This window comes from Cyprinus carpio, chromosome A25 (genome assembly GCF_018340385.1).
Source record: "Cyprinus carpio isolate SPL01 chromosome A25, ASM1834038v1, whole genome shotgun sequence".
In the NCBI taxonomy this organism is placed as follows: Eukaryota; Metazoa; Chordata; class Actinopteri; order Cypriniformes; family Cyprinidae; genus Cyprinus; species Cyprinus carpio.
This window is the reverse complement of record NC_056596.1, coordinates 5027767-5046829: the sequence shown is the minus strand read 5'-3', so window position 1 is coordinate 5046829 and position 19063 is coordinate 5027767. Positions and strand designations below refer to the sequence as shown.

Here is a 19063-nt window from a genome sequence, read left to right as displayed (position 1 = left end):
GAAAATATGTGCTTGGGACAAGAATAAAAGTCAAGCAAATAAATGTTAAAGGCAACAAAAAGTTTTCAAGACAATTTTATGTAATCTTCAGAAAACAAAAGGAAAAACACTGAAATCTGTTATTTTTATTTCTGAGTGCACTTCTGTATTTGGTTGCATTGTGAGCCAAACTGATGAAGATATTTTCTTAATTTGCTGGTGTGTTTTTTTTTTTCTTTTTTCTATTTGCATGTTTTCTTCAGTTGCAGTGTTCTCTCCACCACCATCCAAAAGTTCCTCCAAAGGCAAACATCTTTTTTGATGTACATCTAAAGTGAGATGATGGCTCCACCTTTTTGTGACACTGCAAACACAAGTGTAAACAGAAAATGCCTTTATGAAACCGGGCAACATTGTTGGCAAAGGGAGGGACACTGGTGGTTGTACTGCCTTGAGTTTCTATCGCCACTGCCTCATTTATGTTGTGTACAGTGTAAGTAATTGCATGGTTTATTAGATACTGAATTCAAGTCGGTTCACTTCTTGGGAAAGAGTCAAATCTGACCATCGAGTTGAGGACAAAACCTTGGATTTGTGCAGTTTACAATAATCTACAATCCATACCAAATCTGAATGTTTCATGTAGGCCTACAGAAATGTTGAACTTGAATTTGTACAAATAGTACTGTGGGGTTCTGAAGTCTGAGACCACATTTAAACGTGAAAATACAGTTATGCGCTAAAATGAAAAATATAAGAAATATTCTGCACTGCTTCTTGATCATGAGTCAATTAATGATAAAGAAAAAAAGCACATACACAGTTGTTAATCTAGGCACAGTGTGAAAAAGAAAACCTTTCGACAACAAAAACCACAACCGTTTTAAAGTGACAACAAGGATTATTCCTCCAGGGGGCGCATAGAGGCCCAGAAACCTTAATTGACCCGCATTCAACTCATGCTTTATTGTTCCAAAAGTACAGCGGAGGAAGATGAGACTGAGGCCGGTGAGGAGGCGGACACTATCGGGGAGACGGTGTACAGCAAACACTGGCTCTTCTGCACCCTGACCCGCCTTATTCAGGTATATGCATGCATGCATGCTAGACTTCCACATCATTGGTCTCCAGATAACAAGCAAGATTCAGTTCATATACCAAAAATCTTGTCCTGCATGTTTCAGGCCTACTTCTTGTCAGCAAGAAGTTTTTAATCATTTAAAATATAATAAAATGTAGTATGATCACTTTTCTTTTATATATTTTAATAAGTACAGGTCAGATTTAATTATGTTGATTAATTTTTACATAAATATATGTTACATTGAAAGACGTTATATAATATTTAAATAAATGTCATTTGTGTTTTACTAAAAATACATGTTTTAAAGTTTTATTCTTAATAACATTTAAATATGATTTGACCACTTTTAATTGTAATTGTCTTTATAATTTTTATCTTAATTATATAAATATTGTTCTAAAGTAAAAAAAAATACATATAAAATGGATGTATGTGTTGTATGTGTTTTAATTACATTTAAATATAATTTGACCCCTTTTATTATTAAATTCTATCTATCTATCTATCTGTATCAGTCTGTCTGTCTGTCATCAGTTAATCAATTTCCTGAAGCTGTGCAATTCCTGCATTTCTTTCTTAATATATAGTTTATTTACCTTCTAGATGGTGACAGATCAAGAAAGTGGGCTGAGTGGTTCTTCATTGGAACTGACAGAGGATCTGGAGGAGGACTTGTGTAAAGTATGGGACATGGCTATGGATAAGGTAAACTGAAACACACGGTATTCAACACCCTGTTCCATGCCCACCAGCTATAAATGCATAACATGTGTTTTCTCTCTAGGATGTGGCTGTTTTTTTTCAAGAGTTCAAAGCTCCAGGTATCTTGCTGGGTGTGATCGCAAAGTCACGTAGTCCACGGCTCACGGTTAGTCATTTTACCACTGTAACTGCTTTACATAATGCTTGTATGTCTGTAACATCTTATAATTGCTCAGAGCTTGTGTTACTCGAAATCTGCATTGGAATTCTGGGTAATATGGCCTGTTTCCATTACACATGTGTATCTCTCACCCAGAACTCTGACCTATGGTAAGAGACACACAGGTAGCATCTTTCTCCCTTTCTGTTCACTTCAGAATAATTGAACTATTTTTGTAAATACAATACTGCTAACTCTGTTAAATGAAAACATGTCTGACGTGTTCTCTGGATCTCAGTGCTGTTTTGCTTCTGCTGTGATGTGACAATGATCCACCTACGCTCTTGGAAACTTGCAGGTCAGTGCTGATAAAGCCCTGTTACAAAATTTGAAGAAAACTTCGCAATATATGCTGCGTTCTACTGAATGTGGTTGTGTGACTTGCAATACTGTGGCTTCCTCAGGCTCCTGCTAACCTGTGTTTCTCAGCCTGACGTTGCCTCTTTGTGGTTAGAGAGGATACAGCAGCAGACGACGGTGTGCAGTGGTCTGTGTTTCATCATGACCAGCTCCACCAATGGTCAGTGATGTTTAAAAATTTTGCTAATGGTACTTTCTACAAACAGGCACAAAAAGTGCCTGAAACTTGATTTTTGCTTTTTAGAAATGAACATTAAATACACATTTACTACTACTACTACTACTACTAATTAATAACATTAGCTTTTTATTATTAATATATATTATTGTTAATATTTAATATATAAATAATATATAATAGTTAATATCAGTATATAATATAGGTTAACATTAAAAAAGTACTTAAGTTAATTGAAAATCAGTGTGTGTTTTTAGCAATAATAATAATAATTCGTATCATTATTGTTATTTACATTTATTTTTATGAACTTTATAAAAAATGTTTGCTAGTTTGGGACCAAATGTTGGCTTAATAGTTAATATTAATTATTAGATAAATAGTTATTGATAGTTATATATATATATATATATATATATATATATATATATATATATATAAATTCACACACTTTATTTTTTTATATTTAAATTCTTTGAATGTTTATTCGTAAACCGTAATTTAAGTCTTAAATGAAAGCAAACAGCTGAGAAAGAAAAGACATGTGTAACAGTACATTTGATCTGGACAGCTCTTAAAGTGACAGCTAAATCACTTTTGTAACTTTAATAAGAAGAAATGTATAATTAATTAACACGGTGAAGAATATGAAGCGTTTTTATACATTTGATTACTTAAAGTGATACTCCACCCCAAAATGAAAATTGTCATTAATCACTTACCCCCATGTCATTCCAAACCTATAAAAGCTTTGTTCATCTTCGGAACACAATTTAAGATATTTTGGATGAAATCCGGGAGGCCTGTGACTGTCCCATAGACTGCCAAGTAAATAGCAGTGTCAAGGTCCATTAAAGGTATTAAAGTCGTCGTCAGAAAACTCCATCTCCCATCAGACGTGCAATCTGGGTTATATAAAGTGACGGGAACACTTTTTCATACCTTTTATGCACTATGACACTGTTATTTACTTGGTAGTCTATGGGACAGTCACAGGCCTCCCGGTTTTCATCCAAAATATCAAAAAATTGTGTTCCAAAGACGAACAGAGCTTTTACGGGTTTGGAATGACATGGGGGTAAGTGATTAATGACAACATTTTCATTTTGGGGTGGAGTATCCCTTTAATGAATAATGAATACGTTTAGGAAATTCTTAATGTTAATATTTTATGTATAAAAGAATATATAATAAAGGTTATATTTTCACCACCCAAAATTTTTAATTCATCACAGTTAATATTTAAAAAAATATATTTTATTTCAAATGAATTGACATTTTATATTAATAGACAAAACAAAATTTACATACATAAAATACATACATTTGATGTGTTTTAATGCTAGTTTAGATAAAATGGATTTGAGCCTCTCAAGTATTGGGACAACAAATACTCTGCATCTCTCTCTGCAGTGGATTTGGTGGTTAAGGTTGGGGAGCTGGTGGATAAGCTCTTTGATGAGGATGAGGAGATGATGAAGAGTTGGGTGTCCACCCCACCCAGCAACAGTGACCCAAATATGGACACACAGCAGGACATTGTGTCCTCTCTGCTTGAGGCCGCCACACAGCTTAGGTGAGACACATTAATTAAGGTGATGTGACCTTCTGCTCGTCTGTTTGTCTGAGTTGTTTACTGTACCAATATATTCTTCTGTCTGCAGCTAGAGGAAGATATGACGTTCCACCTGAATCAGATTAATGTTGTTTTAGAAGTGTATCTTCATTCACTCCAGCTTCTGACTACAGTAGAAGAGGGCATGCAGGCACTGGGTGAGACACACACACACGACCCTGAAAATTAATTTATATTTAAAGTTTTTGTTAGGGGCAATAACATATTCACTTTAGCTGCACATTGGCATTCCTTCTCTGATATTCAGTCTCTTATGCTCACCAAGGCTACATTTATTTAATCAAAAATACAGTAAAAACAGTAATATTGCTGTTTAATATAATTTATTCCTATGATGCAAAGCTGAATTTTCAGATATCATTACTCCAGTCTTCAGTGTCACATGATCCTTCAGAAATCATTCTAATAAGCTGATTTGATTGATCTAATAAGACATTCCTCATTATCAATGTTGAAAACAGTTGTGCTGCTTAATATTTTTGTTGAAATGGTGATAAATTGTTTTCAAGATTCAGCATTATTTTCATCATTTAGTTGAAATAGAAGTCTTTTGTAACATTAGAAAATGTCTTTATTGCCTTTTGTTGATCAATTTAATATGTCCTTGAAGTATTCATTTTTATCATTTGTATTGATTTCTTGTTTTTACCTTGTCTACAGTATCAGATGGAACGTGTGGTCATGCGGTGTGGACGTTTGTGTGTAAGATCGTATGTGAGGATTTATGTCAAGCGGACGATCCTCCTCTCATCCTGCAGGAGCAGAAAGCTCTCCTGGGCCCAGCGTTCGCCCTACTGTCAGCGTAACACTCCAGCCTGCAGACAGATATCAGTACAAAACACACTTTTAGCATATCAAATCCATTGCTTCATGAGAGGCATTGTGTTGTTTGTTGAATGTTTGCTGTTGTATTGCCGTTTTGGTTTCATAATGTGTGTTTATTCATATCAGGTTCAGAATTATTAGGAAGTCTTATTCGCATCCTGCAGTTCAATGCTGTATGCCATCAGAGCCGAACAGCTGGAAACTCATATAACTCATGTATTATATTATACTATGAAAATGTAAAGTATATTTCAAAATTCCTAAATTTAAACATACAAATGTTAAATATATTACTGATTAATTTATTGAAAATTCCCTTTAATCTTCAGGATCTGTTATCATCTATAGTCAAGGAAGGCTATTTGACAGAGAGAAGCTGTGTGTCTGCTGTTGGCACCCTTGTACCTCAACATGTAACAGCGGTGCATTCTTCTCCTCTTTTTTTCCATTATGCTTAACATTAAAAGAGTACACACATTTCTATAACTTCCAGCATATTATAGCGAACATGTGCTGACGTTTTTTTTACGCACACTTGGAGTGTTTACTGATGTTCACTGCTACAAAAACCCATCAGGTGTCCTGCAAACGTGGGTGCCATGTCCAGGCTGTGATCACCTCCCTCATTTGCTTTCCAAATGGCCAACAGAACGGGGAGAAAGGGTCTACTGCGCACTTCCCGCATATGTGACGCCAGCAGGAATATAGCAGCTCTTTAATTAAGAGTTCGGATTGATATGCAGAGCGTGCTGCATTCTTATGGAAATGTGGTGTGTAGGAGGAGGACCTGAGAGAGACACGGCCAGACACTCAGCTGGGATCTCAACCTGGCTTGAATAGAAAGCAGACGGGGGCTAATTTTAACCACGTTTGCGTGATTTTGAGCCGCTGGCTTTTGTCGTTTTTGAGGGAATCTTGGCCTGAAAAGGCCAGATACTCAGGTTTATAAGAACTTTTGATTGACATGTGTCTGTTTTTAGCTCTACCTGAGGAAGATCTGACAGTCTTACCTCAAGCTGAGGAAGCGCTTGAGTTGGTTTGATCCAGACCACTGAGTGTATGAGAGAATGCTCAACTAACACGAGTTGACAGAAGACTGGTTGAGATGGAGGAATTGCTGTTCATTTGGAAGTGAAAGCGTAAACATATATGATTGGCAGCTGTCAGTCATCATCCAACTCATGCCCAGATCATGCAACATGACCTAAAATGCACATCGCCCACTTTCTAGTCTACTATGTTAGATGTGTGCAACAGCCAGTAAAAGTCATACATTTGGGTTTAAATGCACACAAACCCCAAACCTTTGACATTCAGTAACTGAGCCATCTTATTTATTATTTTTAAAGGCATACAGCAGAAATGCATAAGCAATAAATAAATAAATAATAATAAAAGTTTTAAATTACAAAATAATTTTGAAATAGTTAATTCTGAGAAAAGGTCAGCATAATTTGCTTGCAGATGCTACTTGGTTTGATCATTTTTTATTTAATATATTATTTATACACTACTATTAGATTAATTTGTTGTCAGTAAGAATTGTTTTTTTTTTTTTTTTTTTTTGAAAAAAAAAAAAAAAATTCAGCAAGGACACATTAAATTGATCAAAAGTGACATTAAAGACATTTATAATATTACAAAAGATTTCTATTTCAAATTCTTTTGAACTTTTTATTGATTTATTGATAAAAGAATCCTGAAAAAAATATTAAAAAAAAAAACAATATATATATATATATATATATATATATATATATATATTAAGCAGCACAACTGTTTTCAACATTGATGATAATAATAATAATAAGTGGGTTTTTTAAAGACATTTTTTAGTCAAAATTTACACTATTTACACTTTCCTTATACACGCTACTGGTCTAGTTGTGATTGATAAATTGGTTCATATTATTCCAATGAAAACACTTTTCTCTTTCTAATCTTTCATCAAAAATGTACATCTGAATATTCCTTTTCAGGAATCCATCTTATTTTTTAACCCCTGTTCTTCAACCACATCACTCCATTCTGGTATATAACTCCCTCTTTTCACAGTCCAATTAATTTGGTTGTTAAAATTAGCTTCCCCTCAATTTTTTTTCACATTTACACTGGGTAAAATCAGATGCAAACAGTGTTTTATTTTGGGTTTAAGTGTGGCCTAAATGACCCCAAAAAACATCCCAAAAAAACTAAAAACATTGTCATTATTTAGTGGTAGCCACCTCATTACGGTTCATATAAATTCAGTGGTATCTTTATGATTGATTACCTCAGAAATTCCATTTGATGAATAGACAACTGAATCAGGTAGGAACTCAACAATGCATGTCATTAAACATGAATGAGGTCTTTGGAGTAGTCAGCAGTCACGTGACACATGCAACCACACGTCTGCATTGTGCTCTCTGGCACGTACGTCCCTTTTTTTCACTCGTTCGTCCAGCTGCTTCTGCGGTGAAGCTCATTAAGGGCCGTGAAGCTGCCTCTCATCACAGCCTCCTTCAGCTGCTGTTTATCTCTCCTGTCAACAAGCACACAATGAAACTTCTCTTGGTTCATGCTGGATTTCCCAGAATAACTCTGATGCCATCTCATATTTGATGGTGTGTACCAACTGTTTAAAGATGAATTCTGTCATTATTTACTCACCCTGATGTTGAAACACTAGCTGAAAGTTTGAGAAATATTTTCCTTTCTTTCTATACAAGGACAGTTTATAGTGCCCACAGCTGTCAATCTCCAAAAAGGACTGAAAATCAAAATGAAAAGTATCATAATTGTAGTACAAATACTATATTCCATGCCTTTATAAGCCTATGTGTGATTCACTGCAAATCTCAATTACATATTTTACAAAATCACCCTGAATGTAAGATACATGTCATAGGTAAATATAATTTTAAAAACATAACAAATTGTTATTTTTGTTATATTTATAGTATACTATTATTATAATATACATTTTATTATTATTATATACCACTTTATATTTTTAAAGTCATGCTATATATAATAATACATATAAAAACATATAAACATAAATATAAAAAAATAACTACTTACTACTATATGAATTATACATACTGTATGTATGTGTGTGTGTGTGTGTATATATATATATATATATATATATATATATATATATATAAGCAATTAATTTAGAAATTATATCTAAATCATTTATGTATATATATTTATAAAATATATCTGTATTTATACATTTCTCTCTAATATATGTGTGTGGAGTGAAGGAGAGAAAGAGAAGAAATTAAGAAATGAATTTGTCACACTGAAAATAATTTTAAACAGTCCTAAGATATGCATTATTATTTTTTGTATAGGAAATAAAAACAGTGTCATGTTTTTTTGTTGTTGTTGTTGTTGTTGTTTTGTTTTGTTTTTGTTTTTGTTTTTTTTTTTATTTATTATTTTTTTTTTGTGTTAGAAATAGATGTATTTGGAATAACATGAGAGTGAGTAAATAGTGACACATTTTGTATGTTTAAGAAAACAATTGCTTTAACATCCTTTTCCTTTCTTTCTTTCTTTCTTTCTTTCTTTCTTTCTTTCTTTCTTTCTTTCTTTCTTTCTTTCTTTCTTTTTCTTTCTTTCTTTCTTTCTATCTATCTTTCTGTTTGCTTTTAATCTTGTTTATCTTGTACCTGACGTGATATATGTGTAAAGAAGGAAGTGTTAGGAAGCCTTCAGGAACATTTTGATGTCTATCAGTAATGACAGTCCGTCTGCATGAATGGAAACAGGGTCCAGTAAACTTGCAACCCTCCCGGGCTTTGAAATGTCAGAACGTATTGATTTCTCAGCACGAACCTGACAGCCATTTAAATGACCGATTCCTAGTGAATCTGCTCATATAGCAGTGGAGTGTTTTCTGCTGACCGGCTGTTAGCATATGTTTTGTGTTTGTTCTGTCAGAGATGGAGCTCCTAAAATGACAATCTTCCAATAACAATGACACAAAATGAGTCAGTGTACATAAAAAAACTTTGCTTTTGTATGCACTTTTTTTTTTTTGATAGTGTGACATTAAGTGACTCACTTCCAGTAAAAAGTTTGCTCATAATGCAAAGTGTATGTTTATGCAAATGCATTTATGACCTGAATATTCCTGTTTCACAATTCAAACTCATGTTGCTATTGTTCATGCCTGATGAACTCATTTATAATGCAAAGCAGATTTCTGCGTACAGCAGATGCCATGCATCCAGTTCATGGTAGAATCTAGATCTGTGAGAACAGAATTAGACAGGAAGCTACTTTTATATACTACTGCAGCAGTCAAGCCTAGACTTTTACTTTTTCTTTTTCTTTTTTTTTTTTTGAGTGAAAAACTTTGCTGCTCCAGTAATGTGTTTGTGTGTAAGTGGTTTACTGTGTGTCTTCTTGTGCACTTTGTGGAGTTATATCACAACTGAGATTAGGGCAGATCACCAAGCTCATTTATCATCCTGTGTGTGTGCGTTTGAGTAAATTTCCTTGATTGAAATGAACAGAACTGGGCCAGGTTATCAGTGAGGGGTCTGTCTAGGATGGGCATGTTCTCTGTGCCACCTGCTAAAAGGAAACACACTGACATTTTCCCTTGTCTCTAGTTGCGCTCTCTCACACAGCGGTTTTGTCTATACAAAATGGATTGTGATGTTCTGCCTCTTCAAGGAATGCCAGTAATTTTTTGGCAAACCTGCTTGTAAATGCATAACTAGTCCAATTTTAGCTTATTTGAATGTTTATTGTGACATGGAAGATGGAGCCTAGCACAAAATTTAATGTGATATTAAAATGGATACAGCAAAATCTGTTAAAAACATTTCCTGGTCTTAAAAAAAAGAAGAAAAAAGGATATCTAATATAATATATAATATATAATATAATTTTTTATATTTAATATAATTTTTTTTTTATTATATGATTTTTGTTTTTAATGTAGTTCATCATTATTGTATTATAATATTTTTATATTTTTTAATTATATATTTATACATAATCTATTTTTAATTGACTAATGATTGTAAGGAATACAATTTTTCTAGCTGTCTCGTGGTTGTGAGTGAGCTGTAATGAGATGAGTATGTACCGATGAGCATTCGCTGCAGCTAAGAGCCTCTTCAGAACAAACAGCACAAAGGAACCAGAGGCTGCATAATGTAAGCCAACCCTTCCTTTAATTAACACTGAGCTCGCTTTGTGTAGAGAGAGAGACTGACTCATCATGTTTAAATATCAATTTCTAACATCAGTTCACTTCATCTAACTAATCTACTCCAAACTATCAAGACAAGAAAAAACATCTTCAGCACTGATCTTTAAAACTATCGGCTGCATACACATAACTACGAACCAGTTGAAACTCACTAGAGCTCTCAGTACAGTTGTTATGTTTCAGTCACCTATCAGGGTTATATGGTTTGTATAAATTTAACAAGTATACAGTAGGCTACAAAGTTTCCCTTTTATGTTACCTAATGTTCACTTTTCTGACTCTCACAGCTTGATTGTCATCACGTCTGCCGTAATGTCAATGCAAACAGACTCTTGAAAGGCTCATGGGACTTTGACACTGCACCCATCAGTCATGACAGCACAGCATCCGTGTCGTCTCCAGATCCCTGGAGCTCAGGCTTTGATCTAGCAGCAGTCCTCAGCCTCCTCCCCACACACCCCGTCCAAACGCCTGTGCTGTTGATAGGAGTTTGTTTGCCTTCCGCCAGGTGGGTTTTCCTCAGTTTACACACTGCCCACCTACCCCAAACTCTGACACGTGTAAGACATCACAGCTTCTAGATTTAGATGATGATTTGTGTCATAATTATTTTTAGCCTGTAGTCACACTAGACTTCCAGTGTTTCATTTAAGCATAAAGGTTTTGTCTTGTGCTGCAAGTTGGTAAACACCGTGTGGCACCTGCAAATTTTTATATATATATTTACTGTATAATGTATATACACTGTATAATATATATACACACACACACAAGAGTCTATATGAGTCACAGAACTACAGTATATGAATCACGCTCCTTCATTCATGTTTTCCACGCCTCCTTAAATTCAGAAGTTGCTCACCCCTGCTTCTATCTCAGGCTTGTGTAAAGCATGTGATCCTGTCACGGGAACCTCGTCCTTCAGTCCACCTGAGGTGTGTCAGCCACATGTGACCCAAACCCCAAAAGGAAGGATGGGAAGTTTAAACCTCAAGTCCTTCTGGGTCCTAAAAAAAAGTGCACAATTCCACACACAGGTAAACTGGTATTAAGTAGAGTAGAATACGATCCACCCATCAAACTTAATGAAATCTGCTGGCCTAAGACACCTCAATCTAACGCTTCAAGGGTGCCCGCCCGGACAGAGAGATCATCCTCTTGAGGGCTTTTACTGTAATTTAACCGTGAACCCTGAATGTGGGACAAGGCTCACATGACACTGAAGTGGGACGAAGAGAAAGAAAACATCCTGTAGGCCAAGATCCCCCTAAGTGGAGTCCTGGGACTGACGTCAGACGCACACCTTTAAGACTCATTCAAGGAATCAGAGTAAATCCTCTTAAAAAACACAGCTATCAACACTTTCTCCATGTTAAGTCTGGAATATACCTGACCCATATAATCATAAATGGGGTCATATGCTTCTTTCACCAACGTCAGTTCTACGCCCCACTGCATTTAAGCTCTTTGCAACTGTTTAATTGCTTGCAATATAGTAAAAAAGAAGGCTAAGTTATTTAATTGGCTTTTCAGCATGCATTTCAATTGCATTTAAAATGTTCAAAAGTGATTTTTTTTTTCTTTTTTTAGTAGTTAATAGTTTTATATGGCAAGGATGCATTAAATAAAGTGCAAGTAAATACATTTACATTGTTGCAACAAAAAAAACAACAACTTCAAACTAAAAATATTCTTCAAAGAATCCTGAAAATACTGTTTCCACAAAAATATTAACCAACCCCGCTTAATAGAATTTAATCAGTTAAACAATAATGTACATAACACCATGAAAAGAGTCACAAATTGTTTAGTTTTATTTGTACATAAAATTACTATTGCTAATTTTTCTACAATATTCTTTCTAAATAAAACCATTTTATTATTTTATCATGGTGACATGCATGTTGACTTTTATCATGGTGAAATGCATGTTGACTGTTGTATTTTTTAAAACTATAATAATTCCCATTTTTAGAATATTTATTAAATAGTTTAATGTTAATTAAAAATTATTTGCAAATATATATTTAACATTTGGTTTTTCATGTGCAGACAGATATGAGAGATTTCAGGAAATACTTTTTGGTGTCCCGTGGACGTTATTGTTCCTAACTCCTGCCAGTGACATGGCTCTCCTCACATACACCTTCTGTGTGCAGAACGTCAAAGAGAATATGAAAAGGTATGCCTCTCATAATATCCCCATGACGTGAGAAGCTGCTCATTTTCCATTTGCTGTCAGGAAGAAGATTAACTCGCCACCCCTCCTCCCCCTCTTCAGGACCTCATAAATAGCAAAGCGCACAGTCTCATTGTATTACAACAACTGTAGCACATACTGCTAAAAGACTGACAAACTCATTTTAATAATAAGAAACATCAGCATGTACTCAAGTAAAAGCGAGGGACCGCGCAGAGGAAGATCTTTTGACTCCATGAACCTTGGTCTGACATTGGAAGAGAAGCAACTTAACAATGAGGTAAGTGCTTTTTCTCCATCATTTCAAAAGACACACTTTTTTTACTCATTTGGTCAATTTGCATACATTTCATGATTATATTATCTCTTATAATTTCTCAGGTGAGAATTTAAGTTTTCAACTGGTGGAGTCACATAGAACTACTGTTTCTATGCAAAAAACCCCAATGTTATAAGGTTCATAATGCCAGATTTCCAGGAAGCACAGATTTCTGAAATGACAAATGTAGAGGAAACTGAAGTTGACAGATACCGTGGTGCACATAAAAGCTCTCCATTCAGTTTTACCCATAACACATCCATGCTTGACACCGTTAGCAATAAGATGTTCCAATCCTCCTCGCACCAAATCTAAAGATGCATCAAATTAAGTACACTTAACAGAGATGTGCGTGGAAGAGTGATTAATTGCAGCCTAATCCCAGTGTTAGATTAAAACAAGAGGGCGCTAATAATAGGCTTCCTCGCTCTCCAAATAAGATTGTTTTAAGACGACAGACACTGGCCCGTCTATGTTAAACCGAGACAGTGAATCACAGTACTCTGAACCTTGCCACGGCCAGCTCACTAATGCTGTCGGGAATCCTGCTGTCGGGAAGACGAGGACAGGGACGATTACTCTCCCACATGCGCGATAAAAGAAACATGGTCAGTAGACAACAAGCGTTGTTTGAGGGTCAGTTAAAGCTACTATTTTGTAGTTAGTAAATTATATTAATAGTTTCTAAATGGCTTAATTAAATAAAAAGGAACGCATGTTTATTTGAAGAATATTAATTTTATTATAATTAATCAATTTATTATTTATTTATTTAATAATATTTCATGCTAATTATTTGTTTTAAGATTATTAAAGAACTTTTGGCATTTTTGGAGTTACTGGTGAAGAAGCTGATGGTCATTCTCTAATAGTCAGTATATTTTGAAGGATGCAAAAGCAATTAAATTATATTAAAATAATACATATTTTTAAATGCATATGGATGCATGTACTTCATATACATGATATATATTTTTTTATATCACTAATCATAATTATCGGTGTGATTTCTTGAACCTAATCCCACGTCTGCAACCTTGGGACAGGGCTCGTGGAGCGTCTCTCTGCTGGCGCTTATGTTAAGCAGGTCATGATGAGTGTCGCTGTCCGCGGTTCTGAACTGACGCAGGAACCAGCACCTTTAATCGGATGACCTGTTCGCAACTGGAGATTGTTGTAGTTTAAGATTATGGCATCCCCCAGTGAAGTTTATTGCAGTTTTTGACCACTTTGAATTTCTCTTCTAATGAAACTCATAAAAATTAGCAGAAATGACAGAATTTATTTTGACAAGTTATCAAGTTATAATATAAATACATGCAGGGCCTATAAATTATGATAGTATGGCTATCACTATAATAAATTCACAAAAACTATTATGTATATTTATTTGTTTACATGTAAGATGTATTTACATTTAGATGTATTTATACAGACTCAAAGGTACATCAATGACAAATACATAAATAATGTTATGATACATGTAAGATGTATTTACATTTAGATGTATTTATATATATATAATATATCTATACATAATATATATATATATATATATATAATTATTTTATTATTAAATAATATATATTAATTTTAATGTTGTTTTATAAAACGATCTTAAAGTTCCAACAAGTAAAAAGAAAGTTGTATGTGTGGCCTTAAGTGATTAAGTGTTGTTTACTGCACTCTTTAATAATCAACATGATCTGATTGACAAGCCATGAGCACATGACTTAGGGCTGGATTTCAAGAGGGCTGATGTTGTTGATGGTACACACATCAAGTCATGTAAAGAAATAAATGAAGAGAAAAAAACCCCTCTCTATAAATTTTCAGCTTTACAAATGATTTTGGTGACCTCTAATTACCTAATTCTACCTGATCTGATCCATAAATTCAGGTCATCAAATCAGTCTGGCATTTATTTATGTTCTGTGCCTGTGTTTTACAGATGAACAAATCTGCTTTTCCAAAGATTGAGGAAAATAAAGACAACAAAACCGCGTCTACAGAGAGGGGCCGGGCTGCTCTTGTGTTCTCTTTGAAGAATGAAGTCGGTGGGCTTGTCAAGGCACTAAAACTTTTCCAGGTGAAGGGCAGACTGATTTCATTGGGGTTTTCTTGCACGTTTAAATATTCCTTTATTTGATTTAAAAAGGAGAAAATTAACCTTAATATATAAATCAACAGGAAAACCACGTCAACCTTGTGCACATCGAGTCCAGAAAATCCAAAAGGCGCAACTCTGAGTTCGAGATCTTCGTAGACTGCGACAGCAACCGCGAGCAACTGCATGAGATCATTCAGCTGCTGAGGAAACACGTGAATGTGCTCGAAATGGAGGCACCTGACAACCGTCTGCCTGAAGAAAGCGGTACATGAATATTATCAGATCAATGTGATTTTTGAAATTACTATACAAATACTCAATATTTGACTGTTGTGTTTTTTTCTGCAGAGATGGAGAATGTGCCGTGGTTCCCGAAGAAGATTTCAGATCTGGATAAATGTGCGAACCGTGTGCTGATGTATGGATCTGATTTGGATGCGGATCATCCAGTAAGTGGCGACATTTAATCTCGATTACCTCATCAGTATGATGTCATCATGTTGCTCACTGTACTGTTTCTGTTACAACAGGGATTCAAGGACAATGTCTATCGCAAAAGGAGAAAATATTTCGCAGACTTGGCTATGAGCTACAAACAGTGAGTTTTTAGTAACTTTTTAAACATACTTTAACGTAAAAGTAATATACATTTAATATAACATACTAATGTTTAAGTCTAATTAAGTTTTGTCTCATCCATCAGTGGAGATCCCATTCCCCGTATAGAGTTTACAGAGGAAGAGGTGAAAACATGGGGAGTGGTGTTCAGGGAGCTGAATAAACTCTACCCCTCGCATGCCTGCCGAGAGTACCTGAAGAACCTGCCCTTGCTCACCAAACACTGTGACGTCCGCGAGGACAACATCCCACAGCTGGAGGACGTCTCGCGCTTCCTTAAAGGTAAGAAAAAACGACGTCGGTTCATCAAATGTTGGTTTGTTCAGGATTTATAGACTATTCATAGACTTTCTCTATAACATTGTTTTATTAACTGTTTCAGAGCGCACCGGCTTCACCATCAGGCCTGTGGCTGGGTATCTCTCCCCACGAGACTTCCTGGCAGGTCTGGCCTTCCGTGTGTTTCACTGCACTCAGTATGTCCGACACAGCTCAGACCCCCTCTACACACCTGAGCCGTGAGTACAGAAACAATCAAATATTAGCAAACTTGATGGAATGACTGTCACTCTAATAAATGTACTATATATATATATATATATATAATCATATCTAAAATAAATATATATACACATTATATAAATATTTGTAAATATTTTATATTAAATGTGTGTGTAAAATAAATAATTTTTATATAATATACACATTATTTGTTCTATTTTGTATTTTTATATATAATACACAAAAAATTAATTACAGTTATCTACATTTTATCTATCCATTATTTATTATAAAAATAATTCATTTAATATATAATATATTATTATAGTTATACACATTGTTTGTTCTATTCATATTTATATATTTATATATAAATATTGTTTATATATTTGCATATTATTTATTTATTTGACATATGACATTATGACATATTTTGTATTTATTTACATCTATAGAAAATAATTTTTATATTAAATGTTTTTATATTTCAGAATAATCCAATAAATAAAGTTAGAAAAGGTTTTATATTATAATTAGGTGTTATATATATATATCTTTAAATAATAATTTCACAAAAGAGAAAATATATGTATATTATAATTAATTATATATACACATATGCATATATATATATATATATATATATATATATATATATATATATATATATATATATAGTGACGTGACATTCAGCCAAGTATGGTGACCCATACTCAGAATTAGTGCTCTGCATTTAACCCATCCGAAGTGCCCACACACAGAGCAGTGAACACACACACACACTGTGAACACACACCCGGAGCAGTGGGCAGCCATTTTATGCTGCAGCGCCCGGGGAGCAGTTGGGGGTTCGATGCCTTGCTCAAGGGCACCTCAGTCGTGGTATTGAAGGTGGAGAGAGAACTGTACATGCACTCCCCCCACTCACCCACAATTCCTGCCGGCCCGAGACTCAAACTCACAACCCTTCGATTGGGAGTCCGACTCTCTAACCATTAGGCCACGACTTCCCCCTCACACACACATATTAGGGCTGTCAAATGATTAATCACGATTAATCACATCCAAAATAAAAGTTTTGTTTACATAATATATGTATGTGTACAGGGTATATTTATTATGTATATATGAATACACACACATAAATTATATATTTAGAAAATATTTACATGTATATACATTTATATATTTATATTCTTATATTTTATATTATATATAAATATATTTAATATATAAACATAACATATTCTTCTTAAATGTATACATGCATGTGTGTATTTATATATACATAATAAATATACACAGTATACACACATATATTATGTAAACAAAACTTTTATTTTGGATGTGATTAATCATGATTAATCATTTGACAGCACTTATATATATATATATATATATATATATATATATATATATATATATATATATATGTATATATGTATATATGTATATTATTGATAATTTATATACACACACACACACACACACACACTATATATATATATATATATAGTCAAATGAAGTTTATTTCACCTTAATTAAAAAAACTTTTACAGTAGATATGCGACAGACTTTATCTTTGTTAGCAATAATTAAAGATCTGTACTGTTAGAGGAACTGTTACTCTAAGCAGGTGGTCATGTGAACACGTCTGTCTGTTTTAGAGACACATGTCATGAGCTGCTTGGACACGTCCCTCTCTTGGCCGAGCCCAGCTTTGCTCAGTTCAGTCAGGAGATTGGTCTCGCGTCACTGGGAGCGTCGGATGACTCTATACAGAAACTCGCCACTGTAAGTAATAACCGGCCTTGACATTTGACCTTTTGGTGAGAAGTGTTTTGATGTGAATATATTACAAATACATATTTATTAACAATTCCATATTATGTTTCAGTGTTATTTCTTCACTGTGGAGTTCGGCCTCTGTAAGCAGGAAGGGAAACTGAGAGCTTATGGGGCCGGTCTGCTGTCCTCCATCAGTGAGCTGAAGGTAATGAACCACAAAAGCTTTCTCTATAGATGATGCATAAGGCATGTTTTTCACCTTATAAATAGAGATGATCTATTTCCTTTTCTTCCAGCATGCATTGTCAGGAAATGCCAGGATCTTGCCCTTTGACCCCAATGTGACATGCAAACAGGAGTGCATCATCACCACATTTCAGGATATCTACTTTGTTTCGGACACCTTTGAGGAAGCAAAAGTCAAAATGAGGTGAGTGGGCAATAGAAAACAAAACAGATTTTTTTTTACAGTGAATTAAATGCTAATAAAATTAACAATAAAAAATGCAAAAAGTTTTTCTCATATATTATCTGAGTATTTAGCACTATAATTTGCATTTTAATCTGAATTTAGGGAGTTTGCAAAGACCATCAAGAGGCCATTCTCGGTGCGCTACAACCCGTACACACAGAGCGTAGATGTTCTGAAGGACACAACCAGCATCAACAACATGGTAGAAGAACTAAGACATGAGTTGGACATCATTGGAGATGCACTAAGCAGGCTAAACAAACAGCTAGGAGTTTGAAAAGCTAAAAAAAAAAAATTCCCAGCAAATCATCAATGTACTTTATCACCAGTGCACTTGTTTTGTCACAGTACTTCACTTTCCAAATCGTATATGGCATCAATACAATATGTCATGCTGTATGTACCCACCAAACCAAGTCCAATCCTTGTGTCTGTTTATATTATTAGTTTGACTCTTGTTTGATTAAATACATGGTTCAACAAAAGCTGTGCTAAATGCTTGCAAGTGGAGTTCTTGTATTTTATGTGAGATTTCTACTTGATAAGGTGGTATTTATGCAAGGTGAATGTTTTTGGCGAAAATCAGGCTAGGTATGTGTGTGTTAGTTTGTTTTTTGTGGTTGGTTTATGTTTGTTTGTTTGTTGGTTTTTTTTTTTTTTTATGTCATTTGTTTCAAACTGGCACCTTATGTTTATTTATTCAGAGCTACTGTCTGATAGATATTTTAGTATATAAACAGAAACAGTTTTGTACCTTTGTGAGTCTGAGATATTTAGTATATACCAACAATGTATGCGATGTGTTATTGTTTCTTTATTTAAAATGGATGTCTACATGGAGTAGGACCTG

The 19063-nt window shown here is 34.3% G+C and overlaps 1 protein-coding gene and 1 pseudogene across 1 annotated transcript; both read left to right on the top strand.

Annotated features, from left to right (window-relative positions):
* The first annotated feature begins 767 nt into the window (after positions 1-767).
* LOC109086697 lies at positions 768-12418 on the top strand (annotated as a pseudogene).
* Positions 12419-12513: 95 nt separating this feature from the next.
* On the top strand, positions 12514-18819 carry LOC109086698 (tryptophan 5-hydroxylase 1). The gene is made up of 11 exons (XM_042715127.1): positions 12514-12685; positions 14676-14813; positions 14915-15098; positions 15183-15283; positions 15365-15432; positions 15538-15734; positions 15835-15970; positions 17621-17747; positions 17851-17946; positions 18038-18171; positions 18316-18819. The coding sequence occupies exons 1-11, from the start codon at positions 12590-12592 to the stop codon at positions 18488-18490; spliced, it is 1452 nt and encodes a 483-aa protein (XP_042571061.1). The 5' UTR covers positions 12514-12589; the 3' UTR covers positions 18491-18819.
* The last annotated feature ends 244 nt before the right edge of the window (positions 18820-19063 follow it).